Source organism: Ovis aries, chromosome 2 (genome assembly GCF_016772045.2).
Source record: "Ovis aries strain OAR_USU_Benz2616 breed Rambouillet chromosome 2, ARS-UI_Ramb_v3.0, whole genome shotgun sequence".
Classification (NCBI taxonomy): domain Eukaryota; kingdom Metazoa; phylum Chordata; class Mammalia; order Artiodactyla; family Bovidae; genus Ovis; species Ovis aries.
This window is the reverse complement of record NC_056055.1, coordinates 174,862,463-174,884,416: the sequence shown is the minus strand read 5'-3', so window position 1 is coordinate 174,884,416 and position 21,954 is coordinate 174,862,463. Positions and strand designations below refer to the sequence as shown.

The 21,954-nt window shown below is 38.7% G+C and overlaps 1 protein-coding gene across 1 annotated transcript in view; it reads right to left on the bottom strand.

The window, feature by feature from the left end:
* Window positions 1-21,622, bottom strand: part of DARS1 (aspartyl-tRNA synthetase 1) — a gene marked incomplete at its 5' end in the record, with an annotated part of 62,473 nt that extends 40,851 nt beyond the window's left edge. Inside the window, 4 exon segments of the mRNA NM_001161887.1 lie at window positions 6,288-6,390; window positions 15,332-15,424; window positions 19,440-19,497; window positions 21,516-21,622. Of these exon segments, the coding sequence (NP_001155359.1) occupies window positions 6,288-6,390; window positions 15,332-15,424; window positions 19,440-19,497; window positions 21,516-21,581 (320 nt within the window).
* Window positions 21,623-21,954: the final 332 nt, after the last annotated feature.

Here is a 21,954-nt window from a genome sequence, read left to right as displayed (position 1 = left end):
GGTTTATGTGTCAAGTAACTTCCTTCAATTACAGTGAATTAGCACTACATCCAACCTCAGACTTTAGTATTTCTCAGGCAAGCTGAAATAAAGATGTTTAAAGAAGGGTTTTAGCTGTGAAGAATGAAATAAAACTAACATACAAGTAAACAACTTATGAAGTCATGTGCCTAATTAGTAAGGAGCCAAGTCTCTGGGCTCCTTATTACACCCCATTTTCCCTGGCACTTCAGTTTGGTTTCTACATCATCTTAGTAGTTCTACGATAACTTATTTTGTGACCTCAATTTTCTTCATCAAAATCCCGGGAATTTTAAATTCACAGTAAGCTTGGTAAGAATTAAGCACTACTCAATGTGGCATAGATCAGTGGTCTCTCTTTACAATATCAGGGACCTTCAGCGAACACTTAATTTTATCATTTTACTTAAATACATACAAATATAAAATTAGTAGAAGTAAATGCCTTATTGTCATAGCCCTTACTTTTAAATCGAAGTGAATTTTTACAGTCTGTTTTTTTTTTGGCTGTGCTGCACGGCCTGTGGGATTATCTTAGTTTTCAGACCAGAGATTGAACCTGGTCCCTTGTTAATGAAAGCGAGTAGTTCTACCTTTGGACTGTTACAGAACTCCCCCTCAAGGTGAATTTTTAAAGAAAATAAAAGCAAATATTAAAAACCATAAAATTCGAATTAATAATATCACTTTAAAGTTTGTTAAAAGTAAATTTCTGACATTTGTTTTACTGTATAAAGCTTTAGACTCATGTACACTTCTGGATTTAATTTTCTGTATTTTTAATACTAGTAATAAAGAATGCTTGTTCACAATTACATAAAACATGAACTTTGAGGTTGGTTCAGGATAATCAGGCCTCATATTTAACTAAAGTACTGCAAAGAGCAATCTAAGAATGACAATTTATTAGTAGATGACTTTATAAAACCATAGTGTTCCAGTCAGAGTTAATAATGTAGTATGTTAACTGATATCTGAATCAAACAGGTATCTAATCTGATAAATATGAGAACTGTACACAGAAACATTTTCCCTAGTATGGAAACTATTGTACTATTAGTTAACTGCTGCCTCTATATAGATGAAAATAGGATTCAGTAAGTCTGCTTGAGCAGCACAGACTTAAGAAGTAAGTATTTAAGAAGTAAGTAACTGCCAAGTACCACCAAATAACTTGCTTAGCAGGTCACTTTTCAAACTACAATGAAATCTTCATTTGTACAGAACATGGATATTGCTGGCTTCAGTTGGCATGAACACAATTTACACAGCAGTTCTTTCCTGTAAGTTAGCCTATAAAATGATATGGCATAGTATTTTTTTATGTATCTTTAAGATTTTTATTTTAAAATTAAAAAATGAGGCCACTGTAGATATGGAGAGACTACCCCATCTGGAGCATATATATTGAGAAGTGGTGGGAAATAACAGGAGGAACTGGGAGGCAGAATTAATATTGGACATAGTTGGAAATAGGAAGCCATTGAAAATTTTAGATAAAAATAGCACTTAGAAACTTCTGGCATGTGTGGACTTTTTAAGAAAAGGATTTTGAAGGATGAAGAAAAAAATCAACCCGTCTTTTACAAAAAAAGTTCTGAAAGTTCTTTAGAATTTACATTACAACTTTACCTGATCTATTATTATTCATGAATAGAGCAGATAATTTTCAAAGCAAAATTTTTCTGTTCTTGATTTTCTTCTTTTAAAACTGGTACTTTGAATATAAGATTGTACTGCTGGCTTTCTGTTAGAAAGGACGTGTGCTTTAGACTAAAGAAAGAGCATGATTTCTGAACTACCTTAGAAGTATAGCAAAATCACATAAAAAAAGATAAGCTGACTGACATATCAAGAAATCATGTTCCTAAGAAAATTAATTATCTTATCAACCAGCCACAAAAATTAAAAGCTTATCATCTTTCACCACAGAGAGTCATGAGAATTTTCCTTTTTCATAAGGTAGCAACTGCTATTAACACATTTATTCTTACTCAGGCAAGATACCTTAACATGTAAGTAGTGCCAAAAGTTAAATAATTGCAACTTAAGTAGCACATGTTAAACCTATTGTATAAAATTGGCTTCATTCACTTGTATATAACCAGTTAAAGGCTTTATAATTTGCAACAGCTCTATTATGAAACCATCTTTTCCCACACATTACTAATTATATAAAATGCAGTTTTTAAAATGGATTAAAAATAGTTACATGTTCTTTTCTGGTTTAAAAAAGAACTCAAGTCTTCCCTAGTGGTCCAGTGGCTAACTCCATGTTCCCAATGCAGGGGGCTTGGGTCTGATTCCTGGTCAAGGAACTAGATCCCACATGTTGCAACTAAAGATCCTGCACACTGTAACTAAGATCTGGTACAGCCAAATAAATAAATAAATAAATTCAAAAAAAGGAAAAGAAATCAAAGTCACATCACGATAGTGAAATAGTGAAAGTTGCTCAGTCATGTCTGACTCTTTGTGACCCCATGGACTATAGCCCACCAGGCTCCTCTGTCCTTGGAATTCTCCAAGCATGAGTACTGGAGTGGGTAGCCATTCCCTTGTCCAGGGGATCTTCCTGACTGAGGGATTGAACCCAGGTCTCCTGCAATGCAGGCAGATTCTTTACTGATTGAGCAGCCAGGGAAGTCCTGGTTAATAGTCAAACCTGAATCAAGAGTAAAATCAGATCTTGAGAATTCCTTGGTGATTCAGTGGTTGGGACTCAGCGCTTTCACTGCCATAGGCCTGATGGGCCCCGGTTCAATCCCTGGTCAGAGAGCCCAGTACCCCTGGGCTGCAAGCAGCCAAAACAAAAACAAAAGAAAAAGGTTAAAATCAGGTCTATCGATAAGATTGTGACTGAATTTAATCCACCTTAGGATTATGAAATCCAGGTTACATTATCTGAATTCTTCCCTTATTCTAAAAAGAAAAAAAAGGTCACCCATACACTATACCATTTAGACAAAAGCCTTTCTTTAACGTTCATTATAAAGGCATTGCTTCCCAGGTGGCTCAGTGGTAAAGAATCTGCTTGCCAATGCCGGACGATTCAATCTCTGGGTCGGGAAGATCCCTTGGAAAAGGAAATGGCAACCCCCTCCAGTATTCTTACCTGGGAAAACCCACAAAGAGAGGAGCCCAGTGGGCTACAGTTCATGGGGTCACAAGAGTTGGGCATGATTTAGCAACTAAATGACAAATAAGGGCATCAGTGAACTAAGTTCTGTGTGCAAGTATGTTTTCCAGCTGGTAAGCTTTGGTTGACATCTGATATGGTCAACTGCTGTCAGTTAATCAAGTTCCAGGAGTTTCCGAGAAGACCCAAAATAAGAAATAACTATTTGTAGACTACTTTAATGTGTCTGCCTCTAAAGACATCAAATGAAGTCACTGTTCTCTTGATATTAGAATGACTCTTAAGTGATTAACAGCAAATGGGATTTCCAAGACTTTCAGACTGCTAATCTTTTAATGTCACCCTGCTCATTTAACTTATATGCAGAGTACATCATGAGAAACGCTGGACTGGAAGAAACACAAGCTGGAATCAAGATTGCCGGGAGAAATATCAATAACCTCAGATATGCAGATGACATCACCCTTATGACAGAAAGCGAAGAGGAGCTAAAAAGCCTCTTGATGAAAGTAAAAGAGGAGAGCGAAAAAGTTGGCTTAAAGCTCAACATTCAGAAAATGAAGATCATGGCATCCAGTCCCATCACTTCATGGAAATAGATGGGGAAACAGTAGAAACAGTGTCAGACTTTTTGGGCTCCAAAATCACTGCAGATGGTGATTGCAGCCATGAAATTAAAAGACGCTTACTCCTTGGAAGAAAAGTTATGACCAACCTAGACAGCATATTCAAAATCAGAGACATTACTTTGCCAACTAAGGTCCGCCTAGTCAAGGCTATGGTTTTTCCAGTGGTCATGTATGGATGTGAGAGTTGGACTGTGAAGAAGGCTGAGTGCTGAAGAATTGATGCTTTTGAACTGTGGTGTTGGAGAAGACGCTTGAGAGTCCCTTGGACTGCAGGGAGATCCAACCAGTCCATTCTGAAGGAGATCAGCCCTGGGTGTTCTTTTGGAAGGAATGATGCTAAAGCTGAAACTCCAATACTTTGGCCACTTCATATGAAGAGTTGACTCATTGGAAAAGACTCTGATGCTGGGAGGGATTGGGGGCAGGAGAAGAAGGGGACGACTGAGGATGAGATGGCTGGATGGCATCACGGACGGACTTGATGGACGTGAGTCTGAGTGAACTCCGGGAGATGGTGATGGACAGGGAGGCCTGGCGTGCTGCGATTCATGGGGTTGCAGAGTCGGACACAACTAAGTGACTGAACTGAACTGAACTGAATCTTTTAAGAATGAAATAGTGAGGTTATAACGCAGTTTAAATAAAAAATATATTTGATATAAAACTGTCAGCTCTATGTATGGCTGAGCCCCTCTGCTGTTCACCTGAAACATTGTTAATTGGTTATACCCCAGGACAAAACAAAAAACAAAACAAAAACAAAAACCCCAAAACCCAAACTATCAGCTTCATATATTAGTTTTCAGAACCAATTTAATATATAAAAGACAGAAGCTGTTAGGGGAAACACTGACTGAAACCACCCACCCTGACCAGGCACCACTGTAACCATTTGCGTGAGTTATTTTATGACAGGAGGTCTTGGTAAGGAACAAGCTACCACCAATCAGAAGAATTCGGGAAAAGTCAAAAGGAGACACCACAAATCCTACCAACCTGTCTGAATCCTCCTTGCTGGAATCCCTCTTGGCTGAGCAATGCACCCTGAGTCCGGAAACTAATCCCAGCACCATGAAACCTGAGACTGAAAGCACATGGCAGAGCACTCCTCCGGGCTTCCCTTGCCTTCCCGCTCCCCACCCAGGTACCCCTTACCAATGAAGTCTCTTGCTTTGTCAGCACGTGTCTCCTTGGACAATTCATTTCCAAGTGTTACATAAGCGCTCACTCTCAGGCCCTAAAAAGGGTCCCCCTTCCTGTAACAAAGTCCTAAAGGTTGTTTGTTGACTTGAAGCTGACTTTTCCCCAGTATTTTCCAGTATATTAAATGTAATTAAGCATATACATCTGTGGTTTTCAGGAGCTCTTACAGAAGCCTCACTGTAGATAGTTTATTTCTAGGAACCAAGTTTACTTATGTTCTACTTCACAGGATACAGATTGACCTGAAAAGGCTAGGTGACAAAGGCACCCCCACAAGCATATACCCTTAAAGACTAGGGATGGAAAGAGCAAAATGAATCACCAAAGGATACAGGTTGAAAAGATGAAAGTGATAGTGTCTCAGTAGCAGGGCTATGAGATAGGGAGGGGTGGGGCTGAGCTCATCAGAGATAAATGGATGTAATTAATGGGCTGGAGTCTTTTAACCAGAGGGCAGGTATTGTTATGATATAATCAAACTAAATTTGATAAATAAATCTGTAAACCAAAACCAGTTGCTAAGCAGTAACTATATGTAGACCACTGTGCTGAGGGAGTCAGGGAGGGTCAAACATAAATTAAAATATTAAATTAGATCAGTTTTTAGTTTCTTTCTAGCTCTAAAATTGACAATTCTATCTGTGTTAACTCATCTTTAAAGTGTATACATATAAAGAGCAGAGATATCCTAATCCTACATCCTGCCCCTTACAAATTAAACAAAACAATAAGCTCCTGCAGGAACCCTGGGCCAGGAAGTAATACTTCTGTGGGGGGAAAAAAGCAAGCTTTATTTAAAAAACAAAAACCCTTTTGGTGTCCAAGTTAAAAGCTGTGACATGTTAAAACAATTGTTTTACTTCCTTCAGGATGGAATCATTTGCAAAATTCCACTCTCTTAAACACTTCTGTTATTCAGTTAGAAAACTTGTTGCTTAATATGCAAATCTTAAACTAGGAACGGGAGGGAGGAAATGAAGCTCAACAAACACAACAAAATAAAGTTGCTTTGCAGTGTTGAGGCTGCCAGGCTTTTTGTTACTCTACTTGAAAGTAAATGTGACTTGTCTGTACAGAGTGCTGCTTCAGCAGTTCCAAATGAATTTCAAGCTTGTGCTCCATATTTTCTCTTTTGTAAGTTTAATGTATTCAACAACACTGAACTGACAATTTAAATAACTACATTTTTAAACAAACGAAGCATTGATGTTAATGTATGAAAATGGTCCAAAGCCCTGGGAGTCTTGGTTCCCACCATTGTTTATTCTGACAACAGGACATAATTGCTTACTTACTTGGCAGCAAATTTAACCATCTGCTTGCTTGCATGGTCTCCTACTGCCACAAGAGCCTGGACATTAAACTGCTGCTGTCGTAGGACTAAGAAACACTGCTTTCCTGAAAAAGACAAAAAGTATACAAGTGTATTAAGGACATGCTAGTTTTACAACATGCTAGTTCAGGTTTTGCAAAGAAGAAAAATGACAGCCAAAATACTCATACTCAATTTGCAGGCTTCAAAGAAACCCAAGTTCCTCCTGTGTTTTTAAAATGTTATTGAGGATGTAGGCAAATCATCAATTTCAAAAAACATTATTTATCAAGAGAATTATTTTGTCATTGTATGTACTTACTAAACAAATTTCAAATAACTTCAGATCATTTTCACCATTCATTCAAAAGTTAGTATATTCTATAGGCAAAGGTACTGTGCTAACCATCACAGGAGGCTCAAATGATGCAACCATGAAAGCACTAATACTGAGCTTAGTCACAGGAACATAAATGTTCTTTGCAGGGGGTTCCTTTCATTTCCTTCCAAAGTACATTTTAAAGAGCATTTAGAATAACAGACTAGCTTATCTCATGTTCTATTTTACTCATTTTTTATGATCTTCCTAATCTTTCATCCTATATAATTGTTACACTTTTTTTTAAACCCCCAATAATTCACTTTGTCTATAAAAGATCATTCTCTTTATGCCCTAAAACGAGTATTATTTCTGCATAATTCTGAGCCTCGTGATTCTTCTTTCATAAGGAACTGTCATTCCATATTATCAACCTTTTGAAAGATACTCATAATAGATCCAGTCACTATCCTTGTGGCAACTTGTTTTTTCTAAAAAGATTCTTTTTACAAGTCTCTGATCACATTTTGGGACACTACTTCCTCACAAAACAAGTTAAATCTTTTCCAGACCACTTTTCTTATCAGACTGTCTTTCAAAACATCAAAAGATTTTGGGGGCTTTTTAAAATGAGAATTATCTTTTACACCGAGAATTAGCTTTGCCCCTCCCTCCCTCCCCTAAAAAAGCAAAAGATGCAAGATGTTGTAGTTAATACTTTCAACATACAGTTTTGAAATGCAAACCTGACAGCAATCATGATGTTAAAAAATAGGCTGCAGAGTGCCAACACAGACACAATCTATGGACTTCCAAATCATGTATGATTGACATATTTTTACACTACATAGATACCATTTCCCCTTTCCTTTGGAGTATGATCCAGTTGCTAAGTAAAATGTCTCTCTTTTAAAAAATTATTTATTTTTGGCTGCACTGGGTCTTTGTCACTGCAGGTTTTCTTTGTCAAGTTGTGGTGAGAGGAGGCTACTCTGTTGCAGTGTGCAGGCTTCTCATTGTGGTGGCTTCTCTTGTTGCAGAGCATGGATTCTAGGTGTGTGGGCTCCAGAGTGCAGCTTCAGTAGTGGCACACAGACTTAGTTGCTTGGCTGCATGTGGGATCTTCCTGGGCTAGGAACTGAACCTGTGTTCCCTGCATTGGCAGGTAGATTCTTAGCCAATGGACTTCAAGGGAAGCTCTAAGCAAAATCTTAGAAAATTACGTGAGCTGTACAAATTCAAAGGGATTTTTAAGACGCTGAATTGATAAAGATTTTTACTCTAGAGAAATCTGCAGATGAAGCAAATGACATTATCCCAAGAACTACTGAAATTATAGCCAGATGTTGGCCCACTCAGAACAGAATGTTAACAGGAAATAGAAGGTAACGTGCATGCCTTAGTAAGCATTTTAGCTGCTCTAATAGTGCAGACAGTGGCAGCACTGACCTGGCTGCACTACAAAGCAATCTTAGGATGAACTGCAATGCCAGACAAAAACCCTGGGAGAGAACAGAGAGCTCCAGAGTACTTACAAAGCGTGACCATGTCTTTAGGTTAGCACTAGGGGGTGACATGTAGTATAAGGGTTTGGTAAAGAGTAAAAGCTTTTAAATCAAAAGATATGGGATCATAGCCCGTTACTTCCTATAAGAGGCCTACCAGAATATTAATTATGTCTCAGTTATTCATCTGCAAAATGAAGAAAATAACAGCATATTACTCATGGGGTTTTCTTGAATTTTCATCTATACTCTTGAGGATTTTATAATAAGTTTATAATTGTGATGAACACCCAATTAATGTTAACTGTAAACCAGTATTACTAGCTTTTAACTGTTATTATTGTTACTAATAGCACTACTGCCACTGCCTACTTATTTGAGGACTATGAAAACCGGCTTCCCAGGTGGCACCAGTGGTGAAGAACCTGTGTGCCAATGCAGGAGATGCAAAAGACGCAGGTGTGATCCCTGGGTCGGAAAGATCCCATGAAGCAGGAAATGGCAACCCACTCCAGTATTCTTGCCTGGAAACTTCCATGGACAGAGGAGCCTGGCAGGTTCTAGTCCATGGATCGCAGAGTCGGGCATGACAGCATGCGTGCACTGCATGACCATTTCTATTTCACAGCTGGATCACCATGTCCAAAAACTATGGTGGGTGTGGGACGTATTTGTTAGACACTCATGACAGACTGTTATGTGAACAAAGTGATAAAGCCAATCATAATTTTAAGAGATATTAAAACTGACTGCATAAAAAAACCCACCAAAATATGAAATTGTATAGGAAGAAAAACACCAAAAAATGTGGCTACTAATGGTGAAATCATGGAGAATTATTCTGTTCTTCATATTTTATGAACTTTCTACAATAAGCATGTACTATTTTTTTTAATCAGAAAAAATAAGTTTTAAGAGACCAATAAAGTCAAAGATGAAGGTACAGAAGAAAGGTAAGGGTTAAAAGAAAATTGTGGCCATGTTCCAGATTCAACATAGGAGATAATCAGAACTATGTACTTAGGAGCACACAGAAGCAAACACACTTCTAAGAGCTAACATGCCTGCTGCTGCTAAGTCACTTCCGTCGTGTCCGACTCTGTACGACCCCAGAGACGGAAGCCCACGAGGCTCCCCCATCCCTGGGATTCTCCAGGCAAGAATACTGGAGTGGGTTGCCATTTCCTTCCCCAATGCATGAAAGTGAAAAGTGAAAGTGAAGTCGCTCAGTCATGTCCAACTCCTAGCGACCCCATGGACTGCAGCCCACCAGGCTCCTCCGTCCATGGGATTTTCCAGGCAAGAATACTGGAGTGGGGTGCCACTGCCTTCTCCAACATGCCTGCTAGAAAACAGAAATCATGAAATCAATGATTATGAGTGAAGCAAAGAATGTTCACTGTTCTCTTTTAATGTTTAATGTATTTACTCTATGTAATTTTAAAATTTAAATGTTGTTTTTAAAAAAAGCCAATAGATGAAAGGAAAGGGGAAGTGAGACCAATGTATGCTGAGTCGCTTCAGTCGTGTCTGACTCTTTGAGACTCCATGAACTGTAGCCCACCAGGCTCCTTTGTCCATGGGATTCTCCAGGTAAGAATACTGGAGTGGGTTGCCATGCCCTTCTCCAGGGGATCTTCCCAACCCAGGGATCGAACCCTTGCCTCTTAGGTCTCCTGCATCGGCAGGTGGGCTCTTTACAACTAGCGCCACCCGGGATGTCCAAGACCAATACCATCAGCATATTATAAACCCACAGTAAGTAAAAATGTACAGAAACAGGCAGATCAATGCAGCATAAAAAAGAACTGAGACGATGTCCTATTAGAGCAAAGAGATTTCAATTCTAGTGGAATTCAGGAGGTAATTAAAAAACTGAGTAATAAAAAAATGGAACTGAATGTTAAACTATACAATAGAAAAGGGGAGGACTTTCTAAGTTTGAAAATTATAGAATGCCTATGCATAAAAATAAAAAAAACCACTCTGGGAAAAATATCTACTGAATGACATATAACCTATATGAGTTAATATCTTTAATACATAAAGATCTTAAAGATGTGTAAGTAAAGAACACTGAGATCCCAATGGGTAGTGGACTAGAACAAATAATCTAAAAGAAAAACACCCTAGTAAGTATTCACAGGAAATAGATGGGGAAAGAGTGGAAACAGTGGCTGACTTTATTTTTCTGGGCTCCAAAATCACTGCAGATGGCGACTGCAGCCATGAAATTAAAAGATGCTTACTCCTTGGAAGGAAAGTCATGACCAATCTAGATAGCATATTAAAAAGCAGAGACATTACTTTGTCAACAAAGGTCTGTCTAGTCAAGGCTGTGGTTTTTAGAGTGGTCATGTATGGTTGTGAGAGTTGGACTGTGAAGAAGGCTGAGTGCCGAAGAATTGATGCTTTTGAACTGTAGTGTTGGGAGAAGACTCTTGAGAGTCCCTTGGACTGCAAGGAAATCCAACCAGTCCATCCTAAAGGAGATCAGTCCTGGGTGTTCATTGGAAGGACTGATGCTAAAGCTGAAACTCCAATACTTTGGCCACCTGATGCGAAGAGCTGACTTATTGGACAAGACCCTGATGCTGGGAAAGATTGAGGGCAGGAGGAAAAAGGGACGAAAGAGGATGAGATGGTTGGATGGCATCATTGACTCGATGGACTTGGGTTTGGGTGGACTCTGGGAGTTGGTGATGGACAGGGAGGCCTGGTATGCTGCAGTTCATGGGGTTGCAAAGAGTTGGACACGACTGAGCGACTGAACATAAGGAGAAAAATGTTACTGTAAATGAAACTAATATAAGTTGAAACAAATACTGATTATGACACATACCTCTCATACTAGAATAAATTTAAAAATATACACTATTATTCAATGCTCGGAAGAATTAAGTGAAAACCGTTCTTTCATAACTTGTCAATAGCAAGACAGGCTTGTACAATGCTTTCAGAGATAAATTTGGCAATGGGCTTAAAATGTTCTGATTCAAAAAATATGTTTCTTAGAATGTATGTTAAGAAAATTAAATAGGGAACGTCTTACTGACAAAGGTGTTCATAATAGCATTATTTAAATTAAAGAAATGAGGTTTAACATCACCCCATATTTATGTAATTTTCACTAGTAGCACAGATCTACATGTGACTCTAATGCTATGGTCCCAAGTTTTCTGTGTTCAACGCACTTTCAAATATTAGAACCTTTATGGTACATTCAAAAAGATTTTTAAAAGACTTAAAAAATCAGTACTGGTTTCCTGGTAAACAGAGCTGTCCTCTCAGACCCCGTCTTATCAAGTGCTTTTGATACCAAGTTCTTGAAAGGTGTTAGTAAACTAAATTGTTGTTTCTTTGACTCTGGTCAGTGATACACTGCACAGTGTGATCTGCTCAGTTCAATGTCCTAAAAGGCATTTTCCTATAGATACCGGTGAGTGATTATAAGGGGCAGTGTGTGTGACTCCTTTTATATAAATTTAAAAACAAAGGATATGCTCATACTTGTAAATGCATTTTTCTTCCTGAGAGAATACACAAGAAACAACACTGGTTATTTTTGGGGGCGGGGAGAGGAATAGACTGGAGCCTGATTTGTGATATTTATATTTTTCTTCCTTTTTAAAAACTGAAGAATAGTTGATTTACAACACTGTGTTAATTTCAGGTGTACAGCAAAATACAGACGGGGAGATAGATAAAACAGATAGGTAGATACACGGCACACCTTTATCCATTCATCTGGTGATGGCCGCTTAGGCTGCTTCCATGTCTTACTTATTGTAAACAGAGCTGCTTATGAACAATGGGGTGCGTGCATCTATCTTTATGAACTAGTTTTTGTCTTTTCTGGATACATGCCCAGGAGTGGGATTGCTGGATCATAGTGTAGCTCTATTTTTCACTTTATGTATTTCTGAACTATAGGATGTTAATTTTTACTATAGCAATATATTATTTTTTATTCTAAGAAGCAATTAGATAATTTCTCAGTTTACCAAAGAGTTCTCATTACTTAAGTTAGTACAAGAACTTTATATGACAGATTTATCAATTGCTATATATGACCCTAATGCTGGGAAAGACTGAAGGCAGGAGGAGAAGGGAACAATGGAGGATGAGATGGTTGGATGGCGTCATGACTCAATAGATATGTCTGAGGAAACTGGGAGATAGAGAAGGGAGAGGGAAGCCTGGAATGCTGTAGTCCATGGGGTTGCAAAGAGTCAAGAGATGACTGAGTGACTGAACAATTTATCTTTCTTCATGGAATGCCCCAGTCAGAAGTGAGTCTATAGAAAGGAAAGCCAATGTTCAAAACAGCAAAATGAATTTACTATTTTTAAATATTTTAAGTCCTCAGCAGTTAAAAATTTGTGTTGCACTTTTATTTTCAAGTTTTTAGAAGAAGCAGATTCTTAAATTTACACAAGAGGACTGTTTTACAAAAGTGTAAAGTTGGAAACCTTCCTTTCTTCCATGAAGAACAAACATGGTACATAGTCAAGACAAAGGTTTACTCTTATCTCCACATCAGTGATGGCTCAATAAAGAAGTAAGCCTTGGTGGAAGAACCAGTTATCAAAGATGTGAGGCAATTTTATGTTTTCATCTATTCCTACTGTCCTTTAGCTTGCCAAGCTCTCGAATTTATTAGATGATGTATTTTCACTTCCTAGCACCCAACATTAACATCTTCCTTCACTGCTTATGTTAATCAATTATGGAATAAACCACAAAGACCTATATGTTTTAAAATACTTTCCATTTATTATTTTCTCTGAAGTATTCTTATATGGATATAAGTTGAGGTTTTGACTTGGTATTAAAAATTCTAAGGGTTTCTCTCGTGACTCAGTGGTAAAAATACACCTGTCAATGCAGGAGAGGTGGGTTTGATCCCTTGGTCAGGAAGATCTTCTGGAGAAGGAAATTGCAACCCACTCCAGTATTCTTGAATTAGCAAGTACTGAACCACTGCTCCTAGGGGAAATATAGAGTGAGGTTTCTGTGCACGTCTGGTCACGGTATTTTTATTAGTCCAAAAATACATAAATCTGTTGTGTGTATTTCTGTTTAAAGACACCTTATTTAGGATATATTATTGATTCATTAACATAAAACTCATGCCCCAAAACACTATAACTCATGCTGGGACAAAACTTAGCTATTAACAATTCATATTTTCTCCATAATATATATTACGGGCACTCCTTTATTTAGGAATACCAAAGAACACTGCAGCACTGTGCTTCAGGGGCAATTTTAAACAGTTAAATTAACAAAATAAAGCAGAAAACTGTGAAGAATGTAGCATTAAATAGATTGCAAAGAGGATACTTGTTTGTGAGAGCTGATACAAGGCAGAGCTTCACTGTGTTTAACCTCAGCTGAAAATGTTGTATTAGGAGACTCAAATTTCTCACCACTGTTCATGTGAATATCTGGGTACATCTGTGAATGACAGTGAAAGCACTCCAAGTGTTGATTTTGGAGCTACAAATACATGTTACAATAGGTGAATTTGCAAATACACAATCTGCGAATAATGAAGATCAACTGATTATATCCAACAAACAAAAAACAAACAGGAGAGTACACCGAATCTCCATATAAGTATGCTCAATACAATGATATTTTGCGGGAAAATTTTTTCTGGAAAAGGAATGATAGAATTTAACACCTATTCCTGATAACAGAAAACTCAGACTAGATGAAAACTTCTTCTAACCTACTTTTTAAACTTTGGTACTGTTTCCTAGTAACACTGAATGCAGAACACCTAAAGACATGAAATAACTCAGCAGAAGTTTATACCTCTAGTGTTTGAAAAATTCTTCATTGTGAGAATCCTTGCAAAACTGGGCAATCTACTAATTATTGCAGAGAGAAACAAGAAATGAGATAAACATTTGAAAGAGAAGGACAAAATGATTATTTGTAAATGATATCAATGCCTACCTATAATCCTCATGTACCTCAATGATTATCAATTCATGGCCATTTGTTTCAGCCTTATCCCTCAATTTCTGTACTATTTTGAAGCAAACTCCTGCAAACTCTCTATTATTTCATCCATATATAATTCGGTATGGATCCATAAGAGATATCTTTTTAAAAGTAACATTACGACAGTATTATCCCAACTTCAAAAAAAATGAACAATTTTTTAACACCAAATATCTAGTCAGTGTTCAAATATTCAACAGTCTCAGTGCCTTTTCAACTATATATTTAAATTAGGATCTAAATAAGTGATTAGTTGAGAGATGTATCTGTTTTAATCCATGGGCTCCTCCTCCTGGTTCAATTTATTTCTTGAAGAGATCAGACCTTTTTTGCCTGGTAGTTTACTACAGTCTAAATTTTACTGCCTGTATCCCCATTGTCGTTTAACATGTCCTACAACTTTCCTGTAAGTTGGTAGTTAGATCTAAAGGCTTAATGAGATGTGGGTATAACTTTTTGGGTAAGATGTGGGTATAACTTTTCACTGCGATGGTGATTGCAGCCATGAAATTAAAAGACGCTTACTCCTTGGAAGAAAAGTTATGATCAACCTAGATAGCATATTCAAAAGCAGAGACATTACTTTGCCAACAAAGGTTTGTCTAGTCAAGGCTATGGTTTTTCCAGCGGTCATGTATGGATGTGAGGGTTGGACTGTGAAGAAAGCTGAGCGCTGAAGAACTGATGCTTTTGAACTGTGGTGTTGGAGAAGACTCTTGAGAGTCCTTTGGACTGCAAGGAGATCCGACCAGTCCATCCTAAAGGAGACCAGTCCTGGGTGTTCACTGGAAGGACTGATGCTGAAGCTGAAACTCCAATACTTTGGCCACCTCATGCGAAGAGTCCACTCATTGGAAAAGACCCTGATGCTGGGAGGGATTGGGGGCAGGAGAAGGGGACGACAGAGGATGAGATGACTGGATGACATCACTGACTCGATGAACATGAGTTTGGATGAACTCTGGGAGTTGGTGATGGACAGGGAGGCCTGCCATGCTGCAATTCATGGGGCTGCAAAGAGTCGGACACGACTGAGCGACTGAACTGAACTGAATATTTTACATTGATTTAAGAAGGAAAACAGGTGTTTCTATTTTGTTTTTAAAGATCTGCCTTGCCTTGTGAGAAATTTGCAAAAGAAAAACTCAGTGATTACCAAAAGACCCGTAACCATCTAATCGATCTTACCTTTAGCTCTGCTTGTATGAACCCTTGCACGCACCCAAACAACTTCACCAGCTTTTTGCACCGTCAAATCACTAATTCGAACCAAAACTCGATCTGTAGCAGAAAAGTGAAACAATTCTGTAATTCAGAATTTACAAAGACATCAAGATCAAAATTACTTTGATAGCTAACATAAGTACTTGATATTATCTTAAATGATTCTCATCTCTAGCAACACTCTTTTTTATTGGTTTATAACATCATACGCTTCATATGTTTAACATTATATTTCAGCTTATATATACTTAACAGCATGCTCAATACCAAAAGTTTAGTTTCCAAACATTACCATAGATTTGACCCTGTTACCCATTTCACCCTCCCCTCATGCTCCTCCCCCTCTAGTAACCACTACTCTGCTCTATGTTTTGTTGTTTGGTTTGCTCATTTATTAATTTTTGTATTCCATCCATGTTGTTGCAAAAGGGAAGATTTCATCTTTCTTAATGGCACACATATATACCACATCTTCTTTATCTATTTATCTATCGACAGGCACTTAGCGTGTTTTCATATTTTGGCTACTGGAAAAAATGCTGTGGTAACATAAGGGTGCCCATATACTTTGATTAGTACTTTCATACTCTTCAGATAAACACCCAGAAGTGGAACTGCTGTATTACGTGGTAGTTCTATTCTTAATTTTTTGAGGAACCCCTGTATTGTTTTCCATAGTGGCTAGAACCAATTTACATTCCTACACATGTTGTACAAGGGTTAACACCTTCTCTATCACCTTCTGTGTGCAATTTGCCTCAAGTTTTATGAATATCCTAAATATATCTCTAAAATCTATCCAATTCTCTTTCATCTTCACTGCCACCATTCTAAACCAACATACTATATCTTGCCTAAATGAGAGCAAAAGCATTCTAACTGGCAATCCCTTGATAATTCAATCTACAGTGGAGTCAATATAATTTCAAAATGCAAACCTCCTGAACATTTCAATGACTTATAAAGCCAAACACAGCCTGTCTTCACCTGCCTCTGCCTGAGTGGACATGGTATTTTTGCTTGCCTGTCACAGTATATAAGTCAGCTAGCTACATGAGGGGACACTTTGCCAGGCCTGGACAGTCATAGCACCCCACTCCCCAGGATACAGTGACTGTATTCAACTAGAAAGTCCTTTTCTGGTATGTAATATACAGATAATGGGAATGAAGCTGTCTTCCTCCAGGTCACTGGGCTGAGATAGTATTGACTGCCATCTTTCCTACTACCTGAATTTGCAGTATGGGAGAATGAAGTCAATAGCTCAGTGGAAGCAGAGCCAGGAAGTAGAGACTGAAAGCCCCACCAATAATTCTCCAACTTCTAAATCCTATCATGGCATATGCCATCTTATACTTTGTTTCCTACTGTTACATGAACCAATAAATTCCCCTTCTGACTACAAGTGAGACCCAACAATTATGCCCCCCAATACTAATAGCAAAGTACTAGAGTCCCCCAAACAGGAAAACTGAAAAAACTATGGTGTGAAGATAGTGATACAAGGCAATCATGATCCAGAAATTATTTTGATATTGTTCTAAATATGAAATAACTTCAGTATTAAAGAAAAAGATATAAGCATTAATTAAAAATATTCCAATAGGACGATACCACAACATCACAAATAATAAAAAATCTCAAGTCTCAATGGTTATGTGGCCTGACTGTAACCAAATATGTCAACATCACATGCTGTAAAACCTAGTTACCCTAATACTAAAAATACTTAGGGTATTTAGGTGGGGGATATTATAATAAAATCAAATTATAAATATATTTCACCTACTTTGCCTACATGTATTTACATAATTTATCTCTTGAAGTAAAGATGCAGCTTAGAGAGAATTTGCTTTACAGGAGAATACCATGGTTCTCATTGCCAGAAGCATAGAGAATGAATGTGAAATTTTCAAGCACTACTCATCACAAGAGACTTTCTGTAAAACTCTGTACATGGACCTTAGAAATTAAGCTAACTTCCAAGTCTGCTGTGTAAACTCAGAAGAAAGGAAGTGTGAAAGAGAAAAGACAAACATAGTAGCATAATATTTTAAAAGACAGATCTGAAAATGCCAAGATTGAAAGAGCTGCTGCTGCTGCTAAGTCACTTCAGTCGTGTCTGACTCTGTGCGACCCCAGAGACCGCAGCCCACCAGGTTCCCCCGTCCCTGGGATTCTCCAGGCAAGAACACTGGAGTGGGGTGCCATTTCCTTCTCCAGTGCATGAAAGTGAAAAGTGAAAGTGAATTTGCTCAGTCGTGTCCGACTCCTAGCAACCCCATGGACTGCTGCCCACCAGGCTCCTCCGCCCATGGGATTTTCCAGGCAAGAGTACTGGTGTGGGGTGCCATTGCCTTCTCCAAACTTACTAGACAATCAAAATTCAAAACAAAACAATAAGTCTAAAAGAATAAGACTTATAAGTAAGCATCGTGATTACAGTAATTTTAATAGTACTTTGGAAAAGAAAGAATGATGGCCCTTCTTTCATGTGGCATTCCAATCAACTAGCATAGGCGTTCTCAACCTTTAATGTATTCACAAACAGCTGAGGTGCCTGTCACACTCCCACCAATATGAGTGGCTAAGGCAAAGATTAGTGGCAGTAGGGTTTCCACTTGAAAACCTACTACCTCCACAGTTAAGTCATTCATATTAGAATAAAAGAATTTTGGAGAAATGGAAGCAGACAGATAACTTTATGTTGAACAAAATTTTCTGATTTTAACAGAGGTTAAAATCAAGGGTAGAATTTTGCTGTTATTTAGTGTAATCAGATGACATAAACTTTCTTTTGGTAAGGAAAGCTTATAACTGTTATAGTTACTGTTATAACAGTAGTCTGGATTTGATAGCTAAATGGGAACAATAATTGTGGCAAAGGGTGACTGAGGCTTACGTGGAAGTCAAACTCCAGTAAGATTTTTGATGTCAGAGCTCAAGGAAGTGGAGTTCAGGAAGATAGATAAGCTGAGAAAAAGTCTCACATGACCTCTTCTGCTCTTCCTGGCAGGGGTTGTAGTCCTCTCCTATAGCATATTGCTTCTATCCCAATTTATACTCAATTATTTTACTTCACAAAAGATAATTTTGGAAATGGTTTATTCTCAGCAACCTATTTTGGTCTTTAATTGCACATTTTCCCAACAAAGTTGGGGAGGAAAAGTGATGTTGTGACCATGCATTGAGTTAAATCTAAAATAACAATTAAAACTGACCTGGGGTATATTGTTTTCAAAGCATAAAATTCACAGGCAGGCATATATATTAGCAGTACTTGGTGCTTCCAATGGGCCAGAACCTAAAGGTCTGCAGGTGTACCAAAGCTTGAAAGACATTAATTTGGGTTGTCACAGGTCTGAGAGAAACAATTAAATCATTTTCAAAGAAATATTTATATAAGTCAAGGAGGGTACTAAAAGAGGTAGCTTCATGAGGCATGCAAAAAAGGCTGCATATGAAGAAAGCAGCTACTATTAACTATCTTTTATCTCCTAGGCCAGAGTCAAGTCTTTTTACATGATCACTTAGGGATATCTTTCTAATATAATTTACTGCTTAAAATATACTAATTTAATGTATTTTCTTCCTTTTCTACAATGTCTTCCACATTGCAGACAGATGCTTTACCATCTGAGCCACCAGGGAAATCCATCCTTTTCTAGATTAGGGACCCTAAATTGATAATGTCTGCACAGAGTTATGGCATATGCTTGGACTTTCAAGGTGGCTCAGTAGTAAAGAATCTGCCTGCCAAGCAGGAGATGTGTGTTCCATCCCTGGGTTGGGAAGATCCCCTGGAGAAGGAAATGGCAACCCACTCCATTCTTGCCTGGGAAATCACATGGACAGAGGAGTCTGGCCGGCTACAGTCCATGGGGTCACAGAGTCAGACGTGACTTAGCAACTAAACAACAACGATGGCATAAGTTTGCCATTTAAGTTTTCCAGAATTACGCCTTCAGAGTTATGTTTTCAGTTGTGTCAGCCTTACTTAAAAGTTTACGAAGAGCTTTCCTGGAATTAGAAAGTAAAAAAAGCCTTTTAAAATTATCACATAACTACTAACCTGGTTTTTCTTGTGATTGTATCATTGAAGATACTCCGTATCTTTCTTTTGCATAATCCTACAAAAAAAGTTTTTACATTATGACTTTTTATTTAAACACTAATAGCATAGTATTAATAAACACAGAAACACAACAGAAAAAGATGAATTCATTTTAACTTTCAGGACTATTTTATTAATTCAAACTAGTAGTTTTAAACGGTGGAAATATGTCATATCACTTAATATGCACTCCATAGAAAAAGGATAAGCACCCAGCTTCTGGATAATTTATTTTGAAGATCACCACTCCTGGATTGATATACCATACAGAACAGCATTCTCAAATAAAATTTACACACATGTACAACACATCTTAACTACTTTCTTCAAAAAGAGATTAAACTACTTCAAAGCAGGGTTATAAATTTCCTCTTTTTGAAGGGAAAATGATGAGATACCACAGTTTTATTAACTTCCTATTACAGGAAGAGATGTTCAAAGAGAACCAACAGTTAGGGATAAGCTTTCTGAGCACCAGATGTCCAGTTTTTAGAAATCAGAGATGTTGGATAAAAGCTAACTACAACTTTCCTTTTGTAAAATATCATCAAAACTTTTGCCAGCTTCCTGTTCTAAAACCGTCTTCATGATATCAGGTTGCAAGTGCTTCAATACTGACAATATGACACCAAAATTCTTATTACAGATTTTAAGCCAGGAACAGGAAAAAAGAGGCCTAGAGTCCAGACTATTATTAACAAACTATACTTATTAAATTGGTAAGCAGTCTTTTATTTTAATCTCACTTTACCGAGAAAATGATCTCTTAAGATCCTTCCAGCTATAAAGTGACATAACTCTGCCACAATGTCAACTGTGTATAATCTATAGACCTACACTATTTGCAAAGGCACACTGCTAGTTTACATACTTAATCAGATCAATACATAAAAATGATTTCTTTCAAGGTAATTTAGGATGTGAATAAAACAATTCGTTTCTGTCACTACAGTTATCTGTTGGAATCCTCTCCTTTAGATTTGGAAGATATTAGATTCTGTATTTATACCAAAACAAACCAGACAACATGTTAAGGTGCTTACTGAACAATTTTTTTCCGAATTAAAAAAAAATACACCTTAAAGACAAAGATAACCCCAGTCCTACTATAAAGATACAGTAACAAAATGTAGTAGGAGGGCAGCATAAAAAGGTTACAGCATGTGAAAAGAAAAAAGGGGGTCACTTTTTAGTACTGTTCATATTTCAGCAACCCTATTCCATCCAATGTTTTTAAAATGATCTATTCCTTATGCAGATTATCACAAATTCATGTCTCCTCAACAGAAAAATTAGCAGCCAGGTAGAAATCTCAGTTTCACTAGGAGCACACATCACTTGTAGAAAGGTTTCAAGCATTCATTTCTGAAAAGCACTGATGGACTACAGGGTATTATGAATTACATAGACGATTTGCGGTCACTTCATTTCAAACGCTTTCCCTACAAACTTCCCCACCTACCTCACTTGGGTTACTTAAAGGAAATAAAAATGACAGTTTTTCTCTAAAGCTGTCACATGGAAAACGGTCATTATAGTGGCAGATCGCTTTACGAAGTACTGTCATTACTTGAAAAACATTAGGTACACGAGTGCTGAGCAAAAATCGATTATCAGTGGACATTAAAAATTTCCGGGGAAAGAGACGGAGTACGTGAAATACGTGCCTAAACCAGCGAGGTTTAAGGTTGGCCCAGCCGCTCCTACTTCCGGGGCAGTGGGTACTTCACGCCCTCCGCGCCCCCCTCCCCCGCCCTCCAGCTCTGAGACACGCTTCTCGAAAGCCATGCTTCCAGGCGCCCCAGTAAGAAATGCGATCCAGGGTGGGTCTGGCTAAGGTGCTCGGGCAAGGGCCCTGGAGGCCCGGTTGAAGGCTCCGGGCGCCCGGACCCCAGGCCCGTGGCCTACAGGCAGAGTGCCGCCAGGGATCCAGAGGCCAGGGCCCCCGCTCACCCTACTCTCCCACCCCACCCCCCCTAGCGCGATCCGGCCCAAGGGTCTGTTCTTCCAGGCCCGGAGAAGGAGGAAACCCACTTCCGCCGCGTCCATGATCTCCCGCGGCTTCTCCTGACTCCTGCGGCTGGCGTTGGCGCTGGGCATCTGGACAACTGGACTGGGCAGCGATCACCACCCTCCCTCGCAGGCTTCCGTAGGGCAGGCCAAAGGGGCTTCTCCCTCCCGTACAGTCTCCGCCCTCCCTGCACTCAGAGCACACGAGCTCGGACTCCGCGTGGAGTGTCGGCTCCGGAAAGATCGCGATAACCTCAGTTCTCCCGAGATCCCGGAGGCTGAAGGCCGCGCGCCGGCGTCTCCTTTTCTTGCCCCGCCCCTACGGGACTTTGCCTAGAGGTAGAGGGAATCTCCGGGAATTCCCCGGGAATTAGTTATGGTTTCGCGAGATCGACTCTGAGGGGAAGAGTCCCGGGCATGCCAGTTGGCACGCTCTCCCACTCATTCATTTTTCACCTATATC